The 20,191-nt window shown below is 42.9% G+C and overlaps 2 protein-coding genes across 12 annotated transcripts in view; one reads left to right on the forward strand and one right to left on the reverse strand.

Moving 5' to 3' along the window:
• The first annotated feature begins 620 nt into the window (after positions 1–620).
• Positions 621–7,122, forward strand: C19H17orf75 (chromosome 19 C17orf75 homolog). The gene is made up of 10 exons (XM_053960549.1): positions 621–881; positions 1,127–1,207; positions 1,841–1,966; positions 2,385–2,525; positions 2,726–2,783; positions 3,473–3,592; positions 4,244–4,308; positions 4,426–4,562; positions 5,084–5,187; positions 5,797–7,122. The coding sequence occupies exons 1-10, from the start codon at positions 754–756 to the stop codon at positions 6,004–6,006; spliced, it is 1,170 nt and encodes a 389-aa protein (XP_053816524.1). The 5' UTR covers positions 621–753; the 3' UTR covers positions 6,007–7,122.
• Positions 7,123–8,404: 1,282 nt separating this feature from the next.
• RHBDL3 (rhomboid like 3) overlaps positions 8,405–20,191 on the reverse strand; it is a 65,707-nt gene continuing 53,920 nt past the window's right edge. For 9 of the 11 annotated variants that reach the window (XM_053960538.1, XM_053960544.1, XM_053960536.1 and 6 more), the window contains 4 exons: positions 19,290–19,402; positions 17,081–17,181; positions 14,503–14,563; positions 11,338–13,799 (listed from right to left, as the gene is read on the reverse strand). In XM_053960538.1, coding sequence (XP_053816513.1) covers positions 13,528–13,799; positions 14,503–14,563; positions 17,081–17,181; positions 19,290–19,402 — 547 coding nt within the window. In that variant the 3' untranslated portion in view covers positions 11,338–13,527. Of the gene's footprint in view, positions 10,401–11,324; positions 13,800–14,502; positions 14,564–17,080; positions 17,182–19,289; positions 19,403–20,191 lie in introns of those variants that run through there. The other 2 variants (XM_053960543.1, XM_053960541.1) reach the window with 2 other exon arrangements.

Raw genomic sequence — 20,191 nt, forward strand, 5'->3', positions numbered from 1 at the left:
CACAGGTACACTGGGTGCTTAGAAGAGAATCACAGAATCATTGAGGTTGGAAAAGACCTGTAAGATCATCGAGTCCAGCCGTCAGCCACGTCCAACTCTTGTCAGTGGCCCTGCTGCAGCTGGGGGTCACAGCTACTCCCTAGGGGCTTGTCTGCAAAAGGAGATTGTGGAGTCTCCCTCTCTGCAGACTCACCTGATGTCACCTGCTCCAGGTGACCCTGCCTTGGCAGGGGAGTTGGACTGGATGATCTCCAGAGGTCCCTTCTAACCCCAACGGTTCTGTGATTGTGATTCTGTAACTACCTGGTAGTAGTTGCACACACAAGACCGAGTTAACAAATGTGCTATTTTAACATGGAAAAAGTATTTCAGAAGCAGAACTTTTTAAAAGCAGCATTAGCATGGCTAATCCTGCAAAACCCCCTTCCAATTCAAACCATTCTATAATTCTAAATGTGATTTGAGCAGGTCCTGCCGTTAAGTCAGCGACCGGCTTTTGAAGGATTACTTGTACTGTCAGAGGCACTGCGGCGCCCGTATTGCATTTTTCTGTGCATTACACAAACGGAGGAGCTGCAGCAGCCGGAGCCGTTTCAGCACGGCTCGGTACCGCCCTCGGTGAGGCCACGGCCCGTGCGCTCCGAAGGCTCCTCCCAGCGCCGGGCCCCGGGGCGGGTTCGCGGCGCACCCGGCGGGGCGGGGCGGCAGCGCGGCCCGGTGGCTCCCCGCGGCACAGGCGGGGCCGGGGCCGCGATGCTGCCGGCGCTGCCGGACGGCGATGAGCGGGAGCTGGAGAGCAGCGAGGAGGGCGGCGGCGCGGGCGAGGAGCGGCGGCCGGAGCGGCACGGCTGCACCTACCACGGCCTCTATGGCTACCGCAGGTGAGGCGCCGAGTTCCCCTCGGGGAGGCCGTGCCGAGGCCTTGGCCGTTCCACCTCCCTGCATTCCCTTTATTTTTTTTCCTCCTCTCTTTCTCCCCGGTGAGATTCTTTCCCTCCCATAATGCACTGATTCCCTGCTCCTGCTTTTATTCGCCCTTGGGCCGTGCCTTTTCCCTGCTGCAGCCGCTGTTCCCTGTTGCGTGTCACGGCTGTAAACTCACGCCCGGGAATCACTTGGGTTCCAGGTCCGCGCAGCAGGGAGCTGCCGGCGGGGATGGCAGCGCCGGCGGCGCCGTGGCACACACACCCTCCACCGAAGACTTCAGGTAAAGCCGAGCTGCAGAGCAGCATAATCACGGGAATATCCCGATTTGAAGTCTTTGCTGTATTGCTGTCAGATCACTGTTAGATCCTCTGCAGTCCTTTCAATACACAACCCCTGTGAAAGCATTCTGGAGTCCCCATGGCACTTCTTCTGGAATACCTGGGGAATGGACATATATACAGAGCTCAAGTAATGTATTAAACAGAAACTATCATCCTTGAGTTTGAACTCTTTTTTTTTTTTTTTTTTTTTTTTTTTTTTGCTACTAGTACTTGATATTGCTGTGCTGACTTAGTTTTTAATGTAGGTAATATGCAACAGGAATTTATTAATTTTCAATGGACATCTTTCCATAAGCTCTGTATTACAGCTGGGGAAACATAGGAACAAAGAGGGCAGTGTCTCATCCGTAGCTGCCAGGAAGGTTAGCATGAGCTGACACCACATCTCCAGACTCCTGGTCAGTGGACAAACCACTGACTGCTCATGATGGGCCAAAAGTCACAGAGCTGCCTTAGCTATCACCAGAGAGAGATTGCAGGGACACCCCTGCTAGAGGCAGGTTCTGCACATGCTGAGAGACACAAAACAATAACATTTGCCTTTTGGTAACGATTTCTTCTGGTTTTTAAAGCCTCTCCTTGCTGGACACCAACTTACCAGCTGAAGCGGAGACGGAGTTGCGCAGTTTCATCGCTAAGCGTCTTACTAAAGGAGCGCTGTTTGAAGGAATGGGGAATGTAGCGTCAGTGGGGCTGAGGTAAATTTTTGAAATTACTGGTGAATGAGAGCTGTAAGGAACATTGGCACATCTTGCCTGCCTGCTGCTGCACTTAGGTTTAATCCTGATTCCATGTTCCCAGTCTGTTGCTGCTGTTAATAATAGCATTACGCAATGGCACTTTCCTTTTTTAGATAACTTTGAGAAAAATATTGTTTTAAATAATTTACTGTTTGAATACTGGAAAAATACTACGGATGTTTATGATTATTTCCTTTCAAACAACTCTGATCACACAGAAGAAAAAACAGAAGGTCTAAGAGCTGCACCTACCACGGCCATAGGAGCCACCAGTGCTAACAGTTAAAATCATGTCAGAAATCGTGTATGTCTGCTTTTTGCACTCATTTATTGTGATGTATCTGGAAGAAAATAATTTTTTTTTCTTTTCTCATAGCATACCAGAAGGTAAAGTTGGTTGCTACTACTGTCGTTTCCAACAAGAAAGTCTTCTGGAAATGGCAACATTGGAATCAGACATCAATGCTCCAGAATATGTGGTTTGTTTCTTAGGTGGCTCAGAGAAAGGTCTGGAACTATATCCTTACCTTTAACTTTCTTTACGTGTATGGAGAGGGAGATGATGTAAAAGTTATCTTGTCATTTTGTCTGTTCCTACTTGAAATTAGCTCATTTGTGCACACCTTTCAGTAACTGAAAAAGTCAGTAACAGCCATATACTGAAAGGAAAAAAATACAGGTCTTAACTGATGCATCTTATTTTCCTTAAGAAGATACTTTCAGACTTGAGCTGGACAAATACATTCAAAATCTGAAGATAAACCTTGATTTGGAGGTAAAGCCTAACTTTTTTTTTTTTTTTTTAAGGGGTGAAAATTAGTATTTATGCAGGTTAATTGCTAAAACCATCTGGAAGATCTAATCTATAGACACAAAATAGGTATTTCAAGTACCAGTATGAAACACAGGGAGAGGTGCTTGACTCACTGTAGTGAGGTGCTAAGATCTAAGGTGCTATCAGCCACACAAGTCAAAAGAAAAAAATAAAGGGGGGACCTTTTTGTTTCAGTCATAAATCTCTTAAAGGTCATTTACAGTTAAATTTGGAGAGAAGAGTAACCAATAAAAGGTAATGGCCTACAAGGAACTTATCTATGTCCACCTCAATTCTTACCAGTTCTGAATGTTAAGAAAGGACGTTTGTGAGTTTCTTGTCATATTTTTCTAGTGGAAGTTCTGGATTTTAAGTCCTTTGTCATCCCATTTGCTGTTGCATGGTCTTCACTCAATATATACCATCATATTACAGTTCTGGCTGTTTCTTAAAATGCAAAGCTTGCAAAGCTTTTGATTGCTGATAAAGTGAGGCTTTAAATCTCAAACTCATTATTTTAGTTCACTGTGGTTTGAGATTAAGAAGGTTCCAACATCCAATTATCTTAGCTTGAGTAGATTATTAATAGGCTTCTATTGATGTAGAAATCTGATTTTTAGTTAAAGTTTTAATGTTTCAATGTGTTACAGCAAAAAAACTTGGAGGCCTCTGTTAGCCCCTACCTGAGGAACTGGTTTGAGGATGCCATCTGCCCTATCCAGAGGGTTGTGCAGCTCTTCCAGGACAAACTTGGCTCTTTGCTACATGCTGTAAGTGCATTTAAAACTGGGTAACTAAAAACCCTTCAGAAGGCATCTCAGTGACTCCAGCATGGTTAAAATATTTCTTCCATTTGCTTTCCCAGCAGGAGGAAATGAAAAACCCTTTTTTTTTTTGCTGGTGGTGGTGGTGGGTTTTTTTTTTGTTTTGTTTTTTTTTTTTTAAATTCAGAGCAAGCACTTTTCCCCTGCTTGTTGCTAAAGAAGCACGTAACAATTTCTTCTGTCACTTAAAAAAAAAAATACCTAATGGTGTCCACACTGAAATCAGAGTAAGAAAATCAGAAATAGCATGAGCAGTCTGTTCATGCCATAATTGTCTGAACGAAAAGGGGTGTTATATTGTGTACGTGTCTTGTGTAATTCACTGGAAACAGAAAAGAGACTTAATCCTAGCTCTAGTCCCTGAGTTTGAGGAGGTTCTGGATGGAATAGCCAATAGAGTATAACTGCTGAATTTCTTCTGCGTGCAGAACCAGCTGCAATGGCAATAATACAGAGTACTGCCTTGACAAGAACAATTTTTAAAATACTACATTATGTATTAATTGCTCATAACTGCAATATAGCTACAAAAGTAATATGAAGTTGCATCCAGCTTTTGCCTTTTTTTTTTTCTTTTTGTTTCTTTTTTTGTTTAAGGCTCTGAGTTACACTCCTGTAGAAGTCAAAAATGCAGATGAAAGAACAGAAAAGGACATCAGCAGGTAAAGATACTTAGAGCCCAAGGAATCTTTGAGTAACTCAGCTACTGTGTCTGACAGTCCCCTTAGTGTGCAGGAGCTGTAAAGGAGCAAGCAGTTGACAAGAGCTTTCTGTGTCAGGTTCCTGGCAGCTGCCAGCCTCCAAGGACTTGTCCAGGAAGGCACAATGACCTCCCTGTGCATTGCCATGACAGAGGAACAGCACAAGTCCATGGTTATAGACTGTAGTGGACCTCAGCCCCAGCTGCATAATGCAGGTGAGATTACAGCTGGGAACACTTCCTGTTGCTCCCTTGAATCCATCAGCTGCTGAGAGCTGTGACATTAGAGGCAGTTGAGGATATTCAGATCATAGGCCCAGAAACTTTGGGTTCTGTTTTCCTATGAGGTACCAGAGTAGTTTGTTACACCAGACACATTGGAACTCTAGGTTGAAAATGATTGGTAGTAAAATCCACAGTACATTTGGTTTGTGGACCATGAAAGTATGACTTGTACAATTCAGGGAATCTGCAGAACTTTTTTTCCTATTGTGATTTTGACAAATGTTGGGAAAAGGGATTCAACAATCAGAACGCAGTCTTGTGTAATCACTCTAGCTGTGTTTGCTTTTATTTTCCATGTGTATTGTTTTTCCTTATGACTCATTTCCTGGTCCAGGTATATTGCTATCACTTGTTATGTGAGAGTGATTAAACCAGGTGAATGCAGCTGTATATTTATGTTGAGCTAATTTGCTTTTTCTCATGTCTTCTCTGTATTCCTGAACATTTAACAGGAAGCAACAGATTCTGTGAGGACTGGATGCAAGCTTTTGTGAATGGTGCTGAAGGTGGAAATCCATTTCTCTTCCAGCAGATTTTGGAAAACTTTAAATTGAAGGTACCTGTTCATATATGTTAAAGACTTGAAGAAGATATTTGGGTTACTGAGGGAGCAAATACTATATGCAGAATTCTCTTTTGCACTGAATAAAACTTTTAGGTTGTTATGATGTCTATATTCCATTAACTGACTAACTCTGAAGTTTAATTGAGGGCTGGCTTACTGTAGTTGACAGGAACAGCTGTAAAGTAGTGTCAAAGTTTCTTCAGTGAATGCTCCAAAGGTGTTTTCTCAAATTTAAAGTAAGACCCACCTTCTTTGTTGCTGTTGTTTGTTTTCTTCAAATACTGTTAATCTGAGACTTGCACACACAATCTCACGTAACTGGTAACAGGGGTTCAGTAGCTAACACTTCTTAGGTGACCTGCCATAATAGAATTCATGCTACAAGCTGGGGCACATCACGTGTCGACACATTTTGCATCATTACAGTGAAAGCTATAATACACATCCAATATTCAATTCTTATATTACTATTAAGTAGTAATACAAAATTCCTATTGGAAATGCTTTTGCTTCTCCTGCTATTTATCCTTTATTTTCCACAATAGTGTGTTTTCATTCCATGTAGGAGAATAAGAAAATGCTCTGTTACTCTTTGCCTAGGCTATCCAGGACATTAACAACCTGAAGAGGTTTATCCGCCAGGCTGAAATGAACCACTACGCCTTGTTCAAGTGCTACCTGTTCCTAAAGAACTGTGGCAGTGGAGACATCCTGCTGAAGATTGTGAAAGTAGAACATGCAGAAATGCCAGAAGCCAGGAATGTAGTGACCGTCCTGGAGGAATTCATGAGAGAAACGTCACTGGCTTAAAATTAATTTATGTATAAATCATTAATTTCTTCTGTGCAATGCAGCTATTGCAGGATTTTTAATTTATATTTAAAAGTATAACCCAAGTTAAACCTTAGGTGCAATTTCACCTGCCTTTTCTTGTTTTTAGACAAAGCACTATGAGCTTTTTTAATGTGTAAATATCAGATCATACAAACTCCTCCAGAGTTTTCAGATTCTCCAACTGACAAGCTCCTGTTCTGAGGAAATCATGATGTTTGATTTTTATAGTCATTGCAAAACCAAACCCAAATCCTTTACCTGGCAAGCATGTCACTGTTCTAAATATTTTAAATATCTTTAAAATAATTTAGATCTGGCTACTTTGTTTTAATAAAGAAGTACAAACATCTGGATAGATCTAGATAATGAATTAATCATTTTAGTATAGATAAGAGAACCTAGGTACCAAGTCTGTGCCTGGTTTCTGCTTTCAAACTGCTGGTTTGTTTTGCTGCCTCTGGATAAAGAAGTTGGTAATTGTATGAAACAGAGCTGCCTTAAGACTGAGCCATTGCAGTGATCAGTTTGTATGTGCCTGTATGTGTGCATACACACACACACAACAGTATCTGAAATTCCCAGGCTATTTGATGTATCCCCTTCTTCCTTAGTCTGAGATGTGATCACAACTTTCTTTGCATAACTGTAAATAATCCTATGTTTTTCATAAAAAGTTTCCACATTTAAGACTTTTTCAGAATTTGAAGTAAATTAACTTCCCAAATTAATTACTCAGACCTTAAAACATTTCACTATATGAGCAATGGATTCTTACCCACATCATGGGACACATAGGTGGCAGAATACCTGAAGGAAATCTTTGACTACAGCTGGAATAAAAACTTATGAAGTCTCTGAGTAACCTCATAATGAGAGCAATTTCTGCAAACCTGATACAAGCAGGATTCCCTGCTGGTTCCCTTTGCAGCAGAGGGTGTTTGAACTCCCCCGAAACAGTGCTGGTAACTAACGCGGTTCAGTGTGACTTGTGCTGGTGCTCTGTACTGTGAGGGCAGGAGTTGCTGCTTTCCTGTGACACCACCATGTTGAACCTATGATAAGGCTGACAATAAAACACGTTGAAATCCTCAATAGTGTGCCTGTAAATTGTCAATGAGTGTGGTCCTTGATGTCTCCTGTTGACAACCCTTTATCCCTCAATGCAGAGAAGCTGCAAATGTGGCATTAAAAGCTAAGGTGGCATATAATGTATTTGAGAAGAAAAGTAGTGTGAAACAAACAAACCCCTCATTCAGTCATATGCAGGAGCTCTGAGAAGAAACAAGTGTTTTCCTTAATGAATAAGTACAGCAGCAGCACTCAATAAAACATGTCACCTTTTGTTACTCATGTACATTTCTAAAAAAGCTGAAGCACTGGTTGTTCAGTTTTTTGACTGATCAGAACACAAGAAAGAGCTCAGTGCTTAAATAAGTTGGATGTAAAGAACAGTTAGCAAGAAAATGTATGGTGCTAGTAGGCAGAAACACTTTTTGTATTAATTGACAAAAGCTGACAAAACCCACCTTACTTTTGTGCTGAAAGTCCTCAGCTAATGAATAGAGTGATTTGAGTGTCTCAGAAAGTTTAGTTCAGTGCAGGGAACTGACAGCAAGAGCCGAGTCCCACACATGGTAGCAGTGATCTGCCTCCATTAGGAGTAGCACATCTGACAGGAACTGCTCCTACATACATCTTCATTCCTACAAATTACACTTTAACCCAGTGTTTCCCAACAAAAACACAACTTATTTTTCAAAATAAGCCTCTGCCTTCCACACTGGTAGAAGGACTTTTAATCCATTGGGGGTTTAATTGCTGGGGGTTTACTTTTTTCTGGTTATGTTGTTTCCACTCTTGATTCAAGATGTGCATGTTGGCTTTCAGATTTGAAAACATTCATTAGAGCCTGATGTTAAAAGAGCACAACCCTTCTCCCCAGAATTAAAAAAAAAATCACTAAAATGTAAAAAAAGGTAAAAAAAATTACTCAAATGTCATCAACTTCCCTGCAGCTCTGAGGTCACTGCAGTGAAGAGACAGCTGCCAAAAGCTGGGACAACACCTGAATTTCCATACAAGTTGCAGGCCAGTTCTGCATTCTCATTAGATCTTGTGGAGAAATGAAGCTGCAGTTCACTGTCCCCTTTATCTGTTAGACAGACGTAAAAATGAGTTACCAATGTCATTATTAGAAGATTACATGGCAGAGCTCCAAACCAAGGGCTCTATTGTTAAAAGACATGTTAACTGTAGACGAACTTAGAAAATTGTCCTTGAAAGTTGTTTCTTGGTTGTTTTTTTGGTATGTGACATAGAACAACTCAATTTTATTAAAAAAAAAAAAAAAAAGAAAAGATAAATGAAACAGAAAACAAAACCACAAAAAAATTTAATGGATTCTGCGCTCAAATAATATTGTCACAACAAAAATATACAGAATGTACACAATACAAAAATATTTGGAAACATACAATAGCATCTTACCTTGCAAATATCATTTTGTTTTACTAGCCCTTCACAGGGAAAGTACCACTTGTTCAGTATTTAAGGCAGAAAATTACCTAGTTTAGTGCTTTGTGTTTAACACTTGGATGTGTTGTTAGCATTAGTAGTGTAAGCAAAAGAAAAGCTGCATAAATCTGGCTTTATTTGCAAACTGAACAGACACTGTGGGAGTCAGGAGAGAGTCAGTGACAACTGAGTCTATCAAGCTTGCTGAAAATAAGGTACTTTAGCTACTTAAATCATAGGGAATATTTTGTGCTTTGTGTTGTAAAGTACCCTGAAAAGTAAATTTTCTGTAAATTTTCCTACTGGCATATTAGAAAGCTTTTTCCAATTAAAAGCCAATGATTAATGGTGACATTAAAACACATTTGCCTTTAAATAAGCTTGGTTTCTGTCTTAGGTGTGATTTTTTAATATGGAACTGCAAAATACACTGCACTTCTTTATAACCAGCTCTTGGCATCAGTAATTAGAGAAGGAATCTTTGAGTTCTTCCACACAAAGCAGCCACCACTGTAAGAGGAGCAGGGGAGCAGCAATATTCAGAGGTGCTGGCCTGGGCTCTCTAGTCCCAGCTTGCCCCCAGAGGTGGCTGGTGCTGAACTGCCATGTCCCCATTCTCCAGTTCCACTTTGGGCAAAGCCAATGAATGGGTATTCCAAAGCAGCTGGGCTGAGCTTGAATCTTTGTGAACAGACTTTGAGCTCTTTACTCACTGAAGGATGTGTGAAAGTCCTACCCACCATCTTGTGAGACTAAATATTGGCAGGCAGAGAACAGCAGCTTCCTTGTGAGGTCAGCAGTCATGTCAGTACCACCTCTGAACATGTCAGATTCCATCCTCCATAGCCCAGTTCAAACTGAAAGGGCCCAATCTGCTCTAAAACACATGGGCAGTATAATTCATCAGAAGGGGTTGGGATACAGAATCCCTGAGCTTTATTTCTAGTAACAATTTCTCTAGCTTCCCCCTTCCCTGTTGATAACATACTTCCCACTGCCAAAGGAGCAAGTAGTGAAAAAGCACAATATGCCACGTAAGTGCTAAGATTCCTCATCAACTGACAGGGAAACAGTGACACAAGATGTTGTCTTAAAAACTCAGCAAAAGTAAATTCATCAGCATTTTTACGACTGCTACACCTCACTCAGAGATTGTTTCTGGAAACCTCCTCTCCCACCACTGCATGACAACTCTGTCCCTCCTCATGTCTGTGTTATTACCGCTGTGTGTAACACTAATCTTTACCTGTCTAGGAATAAAAGGTGCCATTTGCAGTCCCCGTGGACTTTGAGCTGCCTGGTTCTCCTCTTTCCTCCTCCTCCCCAGGGCCGTCGGAGCCCCTTGTCCCGCCTGCCGCCGGGCCAGTGCTGCTGCCGGCCGCCGGCAGGGGTCCCTGGCAGCTCCGCATCCAGCGCCGCCGGTGCTCCCTGCCGCACCGCTCCTCATCCTCATGGACCTCTGCTGCAGTGAACTCACTGCACGGGAAATCCACCGCACAAACGGCTGATTTTTTTCTTTTCTCCCCCAGGTGTTGTGTCCGCTCAAGGACACAACATAAAATAACTTGCTCCGAGGTGCTCTGTTCAAACCTGTACATTGGTGACAGTCCTTGCCTTCTGCTCTACCATTGCACAGTCACAGATTTACTGCACACACACTTCAACAGATTCATGTTTTATCTGACTGATGGAAAATCCTGGCAGTAGCTGAAATGAAACCACAACAGATCACTGAAACCAGTACCTCAGTGGATGCTCCTTCAGGAACATGCTGCTGACTGTGACAGGTTGGAACCACAAATGAGCAGGATGGAGAATATTACATCTCCAACATGAGCCAGCAGCTTCAAGGACATCTGGAGGTAACAGAAAAGCCTGGTTGCTGTTAGTTCTGTGGTGCTGCAGCACTGTGGCACTCCTGGGTGTATTAGAAAATAACATAACTGGAATTCATGATACTCTGTAAAAATGTAGCAAGTTTTCACACTGTAATTTTAATGATAAAATATAATTAAAAAGCTTAAGCACTTTGTGCTGCTTCTAGCTCCATGAGCTGATTGATTCTTAGCAGACAACAGGCTCTGTGCACAAACTGCTCCATGTATGGGAGGAGATTTCAGCTCTGATGAACAGGAATGTGAGAAGGTTTCATTCCTTCACCTACCATAAATCTAACACTGCCTTCTGGCCTTTCTGAGCCCCAGGGTTGTTTGTAGACCTGCTCAGGCAGGGTATGGGGACACAGAATGAAGTCAGAAAGAGGAACAACAGTTCAAAAGAACAAGTCATAAGATCAACTTCAGAGCTGTTTTCAACCAGTTAATGTAAACTACATTCATCTAAGGACAAAGGACCAAGGAAGGCTGTCTGCATTACTCTGTTCAGCTCCCTCACACTCCTGAGCTGAGTAAAGACATTTTGGACATGATCAAGCTGATCAAGAAACTGGTGGCTCTTGAACTTTTATCTTGCTGCTTCACCTCAGAGCACACACTGGAAGGAGGAAAGGCATGGAAACCTTTACTGGTAAGAAACTCATGGGCAGTAAGTAGCTTTCAGCTGAGAAAGCAAAAATAAAAGTCAATTGGTACACATTACACTCTGGTAAATTACAGGCAAAATAACCTGGGGGTCTTTTTTTGCAATTGAAATTTTCTACCAAAATTTTAAAAGCTTTCCTAAGATTTCAGGAGTACTCCCATTCCTGGTCACCTCTGTTTTCAAGGCATCTGTAATGAGAAAGGCTTAGCAATAGGTGAGGGAAGGAATGTCCTCCTTACTTGATAACCATGTCAGAACTCCCCTAGCTCCCACTCTCCTTCCTGCCTGCTCCCAGGGGGATCCCACGGCTGCGACACTCACTGGGCCAGCACCTGCAACAATCCATGGGAACTCTTGTGACTGCTGGGATCTGGACCTAAACTGCAGAGGTAAAATGGCTCAGGGAACCGATCTCTTCTCCAAAATGATCAGAGCTCTGGCCCTTATCCCTTCCTCTTGGTCCTCAATGAGGGCCCATGAGCAATGTACTGACCATGCAGAACAACAAAAGTGCAATCGCCCTCAGAAATCTCATTTCTGGGCACAAAGGTGCCAAAAATTGTTTCTTTTGCAAGTAAGGCTTATTCCAGGCTGCAGATACACTTATTTTTATTCCCCTCATTCTGAGGCAACAGAAGTTTTATGAGTGCATCTGGTAGGAGAAGACTTCACCCTTCAACCCAGAGTTATTTTTCCATGAGAGGCAAAGAAGGGGGCAGCTGATAAGCACTTGTGGATGCCCCCTCTAGAAGGACAGGCTCCTACCAGCTTGTGGTATCATCTGGCAGCATGGATAGCATAGCTGAGAGAATAAAGTCCACAACACCGAGAGACATTTTTCTACAGAGCAAACACAACTGCTATGGTGCCCGTGGGATGTGCTGTGAAAGACTCTGGTGGCTGTGCCTGGGCACCAGCAGGAAATAGAAAAAAGGAAGAGAAGAGCTTGTCTGGAGAGACTATTATGGCTGCTTTGTCCAGACCATTGAATAGGTGGGTAAAGGGCAGAGAAAAGGAGGGCACCCACACTCCTGGACTGTAATTTGGCAGCTCTCTAAAGTGACAAGCAAAATAAGCACCTTATAGAGAAGAGTACCTATAAGCTCTGCTTGTGCTACAGATGTCCCCATGTGGTCCCTAGGTCTGTGCAGGCAATTGTGTGAACTGTGCCACAGCCCACTTACAGATTACCTGAACTGGGCTTGACCAACATTAAAGAAAAAGGCATCACTGCAACTAACTGTTGTCCGGGGCTCCTGAACATCCATTGCCTCAGGAAGAGGCATCCTCAATATTTTAGAAGTCCTATTAAAACCAGTTTTTCATTTCACAATGATCACTGTAGCAAATAACACCCTCTCCACTTCATTGGGAAACCAGTGCTACATACAAACTGATTTAGTTCCACTGCCTTCAGTGGGCTTGGCCCCAAATGGATTGTATGGCTGTAAAGACTGGAGAGTTCCCACCCTGGGCTGCTGGAGGTGATCATGGTCCCATTTTCCTAGTAAGAACCTGCTGGAAGAGTTGAGATCCTTGCTAGGAGCTCACTGCAGGCCAGGTGTTAGGTCAGTGTGTTCGGAAAAAAAGTGAGAAGAAAACAGCACCTGATTGTCGTCTGATAAAACCACAAATGAACATTTCCCCTTCTTTCCTTCATCCCTCAAAAAAAAACCAAACCAAAAAAAACCCCAATAAAACCAACAATTCAGCCACACCTTCTAGCCACAGCAGGCTGGGGAAGGGGGAATAATTAATTAAAATCAAGTGAAACATGCACAGGAAAAGTCACTTCTGGCTGGGTATCCACGACACTCTAAGATTCCCAATGTTTATAGTGCAATTTCATTTGACCTGTGGTTGAAGGCCAGTCTCCATCACTTTGTGTGATCAAGTTCTGCCGATTCCTTTGAAAGTTGTGCAAGACAAGTTTCAGCAGAGGCTAAAATACATTAGGAACCATTCAAGTAATTAGACAGTGGCACTGGTATGGCTGAACAGTCAGACGTGTCCAAAGAAACCAGACTCAAGCTGCCTTGTGAGTACCATTTGAGTTTCTAATTAGTAAATGTCTGCTCTTCTTCCCTTTTAGTGTTCAGTAACATAGAGGAAATTCACTGAACAACTGGCCATAATTCCAGCACTGACCTGGAAAATACAAATATCTCATAGAAAATATTGATGTGTGATAATAACCCAAGCAGTCAGTGCCCAGGTGCAGGGCAGAAACTGCAGGGCATGGCCAGCAGAGTTACAGAACCTGCTGGATTTGTGAACAAACTGATCAGCCCATTCTTTCATGAGATCTTTAAGCACCTCCTCCAGCACACTCATTCAGAAGAATCATCCTCCCAAGTTAAATACAAAAATAGATCCTCCATCTTCATTCATTTAACACAGCTGACAGATGACTTCTGCTCTCCTGTTTTCTGTCCCATGTTTTCAAGGAGGGGGAGGTAGCTTTAGATCCAACAGACTGTAGGCAAAAATATTCCAGAAGATGGCAAACAAGACAAAAATGACGTAAATAGAAAGGAAGATCCACCATAAAGTCTGATCTTGGAGTCTCTGCTCATAGTTCCTCAGGATGATAACACCAAGGGTGATTCCAACCATCACCCCTCCCAGGTGAGCCATGAAGCTGGGGTGGGGGCATGGGGGGTAAGCGGAGGGGTGGAATCGCAGCCACACGGCTCTTCCAAATTCAAAGCTCACTGGAACAAAGAATAAAAAATAAGTTAATTGTCTAGGTTTATCCCTTCTTAAGTCCATGTTGTGGGCAGCACTGCATCCCTGAGGAGACAGAGAGGGAGAAATTGCCTTGTATTGTGAGCATGGGGAAGCTGTGGCTATGTCAGGGCTGTGGCACAGACATGAGGTCTCTCCAGAGGCTGGAAAGTGGTCTGGGTTTGTGAGAGTGTAGATAGGTTGGGGAATATTCACCTTCTGAAATTTATACCAAAACCATAACAAAAATGAGTTAGAATTTGAAGACAGTTGTCTGTGATGAACACACAGTTTAGTTTCCTCTATTGTGCCCCCCTGGGGATAGGGCTGGAAGAGAATTCATCTGTGTGCTGCTGCCATCCCGGACAGGATGTGCTCTAGGAAACCCAAGTATTATCATTATGAAAGCACTGCATGTTTGAGACTGCAAAGAGAAGATGTTTAAGCTCCTTCACAAACACCACAAGCTACAGATGCTGGCTAATGACAAATCCTTGTTTACAAATGCTTGTGTTGAAAACCAAAATCTGCAGTGGAGAGCAATGTGGTTCGGCTGCCAGAAGGTCCAGCTGCAAGTTCCTACCAAAACTGCTGCAAAGTCAAAACCCTCTGAATCAGCATGAAGTATTATGACAAGGACAAACAAAACAGGACTGGCTGCACGTGTGCCAAGCATTGTATGGTACTTACTACAGATCAAGGCAACAGCCATGCGCAGCAGTTTGAATTGGCACTTCATTCCTGACCAGTTCTGGAAAAGAGACAAGGAAAACAAAGTAATGCTGCACACAAACCTGAAGGGATATTATATTTAGATCTGTCACTTGTCAAGCAACTTCTTAGTGCATTCAAGCCCTACTGTGCTTTTTCAGTGCTACTTTCTGTGCCTCAGGCTCCCTGAAATTCTGCAGCTCAGATCTTTGGCAGAGCATAGAGAAACAATAAAGACTTCAATAAAAGGAAACAGTGCCATAAGAAAGCCTGGACTTAGTCTCCTCTGTCTTCAGGCTTGGTTATTAATCAATATAGTGGAATAAAAACCTCTGAATGATAATCGGAAATCATGGAGAAATATTAAAAGTCCTCCTTTTCCACTTGCACATAATTTTAAAGCAGGAAAAGAGATCATGTTTTGAGAAACTCAGATGTATGACAACATTATTATTATTGTTTTATTATTATTATGTGACTAAATGAAAATTTGCCTACTGAAGGCAGACTGACATACCAAGATAATGGGTTTCTTGTGAAAAGCTCCCTATTTGTCACACTGAAGAAATAAAAATAATGCTTATAAACTCTTCAGACTATCTCTAATGGCACTTGGGATGGCAAAAAAATCAACCTCCACAAAATAAGTAACTGATTTTCTCTCTCTACAGAGAGACCTAACCCAGTCAGAAAGCTCTGAGCTCATGCTCATTAATACTGTGCTGCCTCCTTCACTTTGAATTTCCATGTAGCTGCTTTGAATCCCTCCCCTCACTCTTATCCTTGGGGTGACACACTTTATTGCTTCCCCCTGTTGGTTATTTTATGTCTTTAATTCCAATAATATTTATTTTTCCAAGCAGGAATGTTTCCATTTCCTTTGGTTACCAGGAGGCACAAGGGAACAGAAGATTCCAGAGACCCTCCCTGCCACAGTCCCCGCTGTCCCCAGCTGTGCCAGACTGAGCTTCGCCAGCAAACAGCCAGCACGCCTTTCTGCGTGCAGGAGCATCGCATCTAGATAACAAGTGAGCACAGAGAGACAAGGGGGAGGAAAGGAAAGCAAAAACATCCCTCCAACAGAACTGGAAAGGCAGCAAAAATAATTTCAGATGCGAAGAGAGGCAGTGGATGAAGGAGAAATAAAGATGCTAAAGGTAGCAATCTCTAAATAGATTTGGCAGAAGCCAACGAGTAGTGAAATGACAGATCAGTTTGTGATGTTCTAAGAAGTCAGGGAAGGTAACTGCTGAAGACTCTCCACACGCCTCTGGAAGAGCCTGTTCCTCTAAAGCAGACTAAAATTTCCTCCAATGCCCCCTTCTAACCCTGTGAACTGTGGTGTTAAAAAAACCTGTGTCTGCATTACCACCCTGAAAGACAGAGGAAGCTCCCTCCTGCTTCCCTTGGCACATTGGCAGGGAACACAAATCACACTGAAAATAACTGAATGTAGGGATGCAACTCCCCAGCAGAAACCCTGAGCTATAGGGGTAGCCCCTCTCCTCCACTTCCTACCTCTATGCCAGCCACTCAACTGTCTCATTTGGACAGCAGCCTCAGCTCATTCATGCTCTGAAAAGCTTGAAGAAGGTGAAGCAGGCCAATTCTGCTCAGGACATCTCTCACTTCCCAGATGTTACAAAACTGTCTGGAGCAGCATCACTGTGGGTCACAGCTGGATCCTGCTGACTTTACTGCAGACAAGCATCAAGTACAAGGTTTTCTTTTAGGCTTGGCTCCAACACCACCACACACACACATCTTCCAGCACCATATAACAGATCTTCTGTCTCTACTGCAGCCGCCTCAAATTATCTTCCTACTCAGACCCAGGGGAGGAGCATTAATCTCATTTTCATGGTTATTCTGATCTGATATTGCTGGTACAGGACAGACATGCCACCACATGTGAATCTTCTATCAGCAAAGCCTTTTTTGCCCGGTGTCAGCTGAGGATTCCCCCGGGCAGCTGTGTTGGGCTTTGCCACCACCTAGCTGAGGGCTGGGGATGAACTCCTGTTTCTAGCCTTAGAAGAATGACAATGCTGGTATTTGCTCACCTTTGTAAAGTATTTAATGAGGTGAAACAGCAAAGAGATGCATCATTAGATAACCCAGGGTTCAGCTTCAGTCTGGGTTTTACAAATGGAGATAAGAAATATTCCGCACGTGAATCCATTGAATGCTAAATTTCCTTAGATACACACTAAAATGACATAGCACATCCAGACAGAAACAGGTCTGCCACTTCTGCAGAGCCAGTCTGCTTTTCAAACATTTGTCAGCCATTGCATGGAGAGTTGATAGCCTGGAGAACACTGATAAATCTTGGACTACCAACATCTTTAGGTTGTCCTGACAAACTGTCAGCCATCAGGGTACCAAGCCACCAAGTGCAAGGTAATATTTCCATTCCAGAACCACACCACTGAGACAAGACTCTTAGCTGGGGCAAGCTCTGCATGACCAACAGCTGGGTCAGGCCTTACTTCCAGCCTCTTTGGGCCACCATACGTGGCTCACTCTGAGGTCAGACAGTCACTCTGGTACTCACCATCACAATATTGGCCAGGTGAGCAGACACAAGAGCATACACACCTCCAGAGGAGCCCACCACCGGCGCCCTCATGTCAGCCACTGACACTGCCAGGGACCCTGGGGGAAACAACAAGGCTTTGTAACAATTGCCCATCAAATAAACACACTCACTCCTGCCCTACATCCCTGCTATGGCCTGTTTGTGCTAATTGCTGCAGGTCAGGAATACAGAAAGAGAAGGAGGGGGAAATTGATTGACTCCTGAAGCCAACTCAGTCCTGTCAAGGCAGTGACTGATTGATTCCTCTGCACCTACTTTAAAAGCAGCCAAGCAAGGCAGCAATGTGTCTTTAAACTTGTCCTGCAAAAAGGCATTTATTCCCTGATTGAAAGAACAAGGAAGCAGGAGACAGACAAATGTCTGTGTTTGTTTCTCACCTGTAGATAAAACAGAAGTAGCTCCTATGTTGTCAAGAAAAATATTAGCACAGGGAGAAGGAACTAGGGACTTGTAACTTAGCACAGGCCTCTGATCAAAGCACAGCTCATTAACTGTAAAACTTCAGAATCAAACTAGTCAAAAATAACCTGGATGGAGGCAGTAGGCACATGACAGCAAAATGACAGGTCAAGTACCTAAAGGCACCACTAATAACAATACAGCCAAGCACAGACATTGCTTCTTCTTATGCCAGTTGGAGGCTTGGATCTGCTCAAAGCTCCTTTCATTGCTGACTTTAAGAATAATTTAAGCGAGAAAGGCAGATTTGCTGTCACAAGGAAGGGATAATGAAGATCTTTGTGATGATTGGGAATGGGAAAAAGATATATTGGCAGATCTTGAGAGAGTCCTTGGTAGCACAGAATCTAATGAACTTCTTTGCTAATTGCCCAACTGATTCCAGGTCAAGAAGGTGCTGAGCTTCCACCAGCCAACTCTGCTGATAGCTCCCTCCTTCCTTGTATGGCCCTGAGACTTCTCAGCTCTTAAACACTACCATTAAGGAAAAAGTTAATAAGAAATAAAGGAAGGAGTAATAAGAACTTGTAGTTAAGTCCTCAGACACTGCACTGAATGCCTCAATTTCCATCCTTAATGTGTCTTAGTAAAGCCAGAAAAATGAGAATGAACCATAAAAGTTGTGGCCTAACTACATTTTACTGTCTATTCTTGATTATTTAGCAGCTGAGTTATCTTTATATTACCTCAGCATGAATATAGCCATTTTCCTCTCTCCTGGCACATGACAAAGAATAAAGGATGCTTCATAACTGGCTAAGATTTCAGTGAAGCCCTGGGATTTGGTAGGTGTATCTATGTGTGTAGAAAAGCTATGTCTGGGAAGTTGCAAATTGGTCACCACTTTTGTTAGTGTTTGTTAAAATAATAGTCAGGGGACAGTGGAGCTGCTCTGCTAACTCCTTTCTCTGCAGTAAATACCATTGGTGTTTGTACCATGCCTCATCCTGTGTCCTAGTCCAATTATTCTTTCCACAGACTGTCTCCTGGAATGCAGGATTTATTAGTACCCAATGCAGCCCATTCTACAAAGGGTTTATCTGCTTCTTATGGAAAAAAGTAATTACGTGGCTGGAAAAAAGCAAACAAACATTATAAATCTTGAATAAAGGCAGTCAATCGCTGTCTGAGTTCCACTATAAAGCTCTAGGTTGTTTTCACACCCTCCTTCTGTTTTAACTAGATGTTGATCTATTGTCAGCTTCCATCACCTCCAAACTGCTGGAAATTCCAAACATAAATAAAAGCAATTCAGCACAAACTAAAAATCAATCAGGCCCCATGGCTTAATGGTGAGATGAATTTTCCAGATTTCTGTGCACTGCTCACAATCTACAACCAAATACTTCTTGCTTACTTAGGCTGTAGAAAGGTGACACGCAGGACAAATGAAGGAAGAACTGCCACAGGACCATCATGACTCCACATTCAGGAAGACCATTTAAAGCAAGGCTATTTTAAAATAACAGGTAGTTGGTGCATTTTTAGCAGGTCTCCTAAACAGAGAGTCTATGGCTACATAGAAATAAGTGTCAAGTTGTACCGTATTTTCTATGTCCAGCCCCGCAAAGGATTTCATTGCACAGAAGATCAGTGAATGTTCCTCTCCTAATCCCAAATATCACAAAACATTTCTCCAACTCAAAAGCCAGCACAGACCATTTCCACTGCTTCTCCACCTGGGGCATGTGGGGGTGTCACCTACCTGCCACAACTCCTGCAACGTACACAAAACTGATCCTCACAGCTCCATGCACCATTTCCAGAGGAACCCCAACCAAGAGCTGAAGGACAACATTGAGCCCAAGATGTTCTATCCTGCAGCAAGGAAAAACAACAGTTATCCTCTTTTCCAACTCTTCATCTCCTTTCTCTACCACTGAGACACAGATATCTTGGAAAGAAAATCAAAGAGCACCAAATTCACATAAGTAGACTAACACTGGGAAAAACAGTGATTCCAGAAAAAAACAGAACCAGAGTTGCAATGTTTCTTCCCTCCTTGCTGCTTTTATCTTTGTCGTATCCACACAGGTCCTTTCAGCTAAAGACTTTGTACAATGTTTGGTTCTTAGACAGAACAACTGTGTTCTTAAACTTTGGTTCTGTTTGGTCAGACATTTTTTCTTCTTTCTTTGCTTGAAAAAGTTAAATGACTTGTCAAAAAAAAAGAAAAAAAAAAAAAAAAAAGCAGCAAGATGGCAGCAGAGCCTGGAACAGAAGCCAGAAATTTGACCTGCTCCTCTCTTCTCCCCTCCTAAGGATTACAGTTTTCCTTGCACACATCACACTGCCATGATGGGGAGTGGTTGTTAAGAATGAGGTGGGCATAGAAGTTCCAGGAGAACTGCCATTTCCTGGTGCCATAATGCTTCTTTACAGTATTGGCTGTCTGACCCTCACCCTTTTCTGCTGTGCCTACTTCAGTGGTCAGAATGGGAAGCAGAGGGCATTTTGATCTCTGCTCAGGTGCCGACGTGTACTCACTGATGCTCTCTCTTCACCCACCCTCGTTCCCATTACAGTCAATAGCAAAACTCCAAAACTCCTGTTGAACACACAGGAAAAAGCTGGGCTGAGGGAACCCTTGCAGAAAGCCCCACTATC

This window comes from Vidua chalybeata, chromosome 19 (assembly GCF_026979565.1).
Source record: "Vidua chalybeata isolate OUT-0048 chromosome 19, bVidCha1 merged haplotype, whole genome shotgun sequence".
NCBI lineage: Eukaryota > Metazoa > Chordata > Aves > Passeriformes > Viduidae > Vidua > Vidua chalybeata.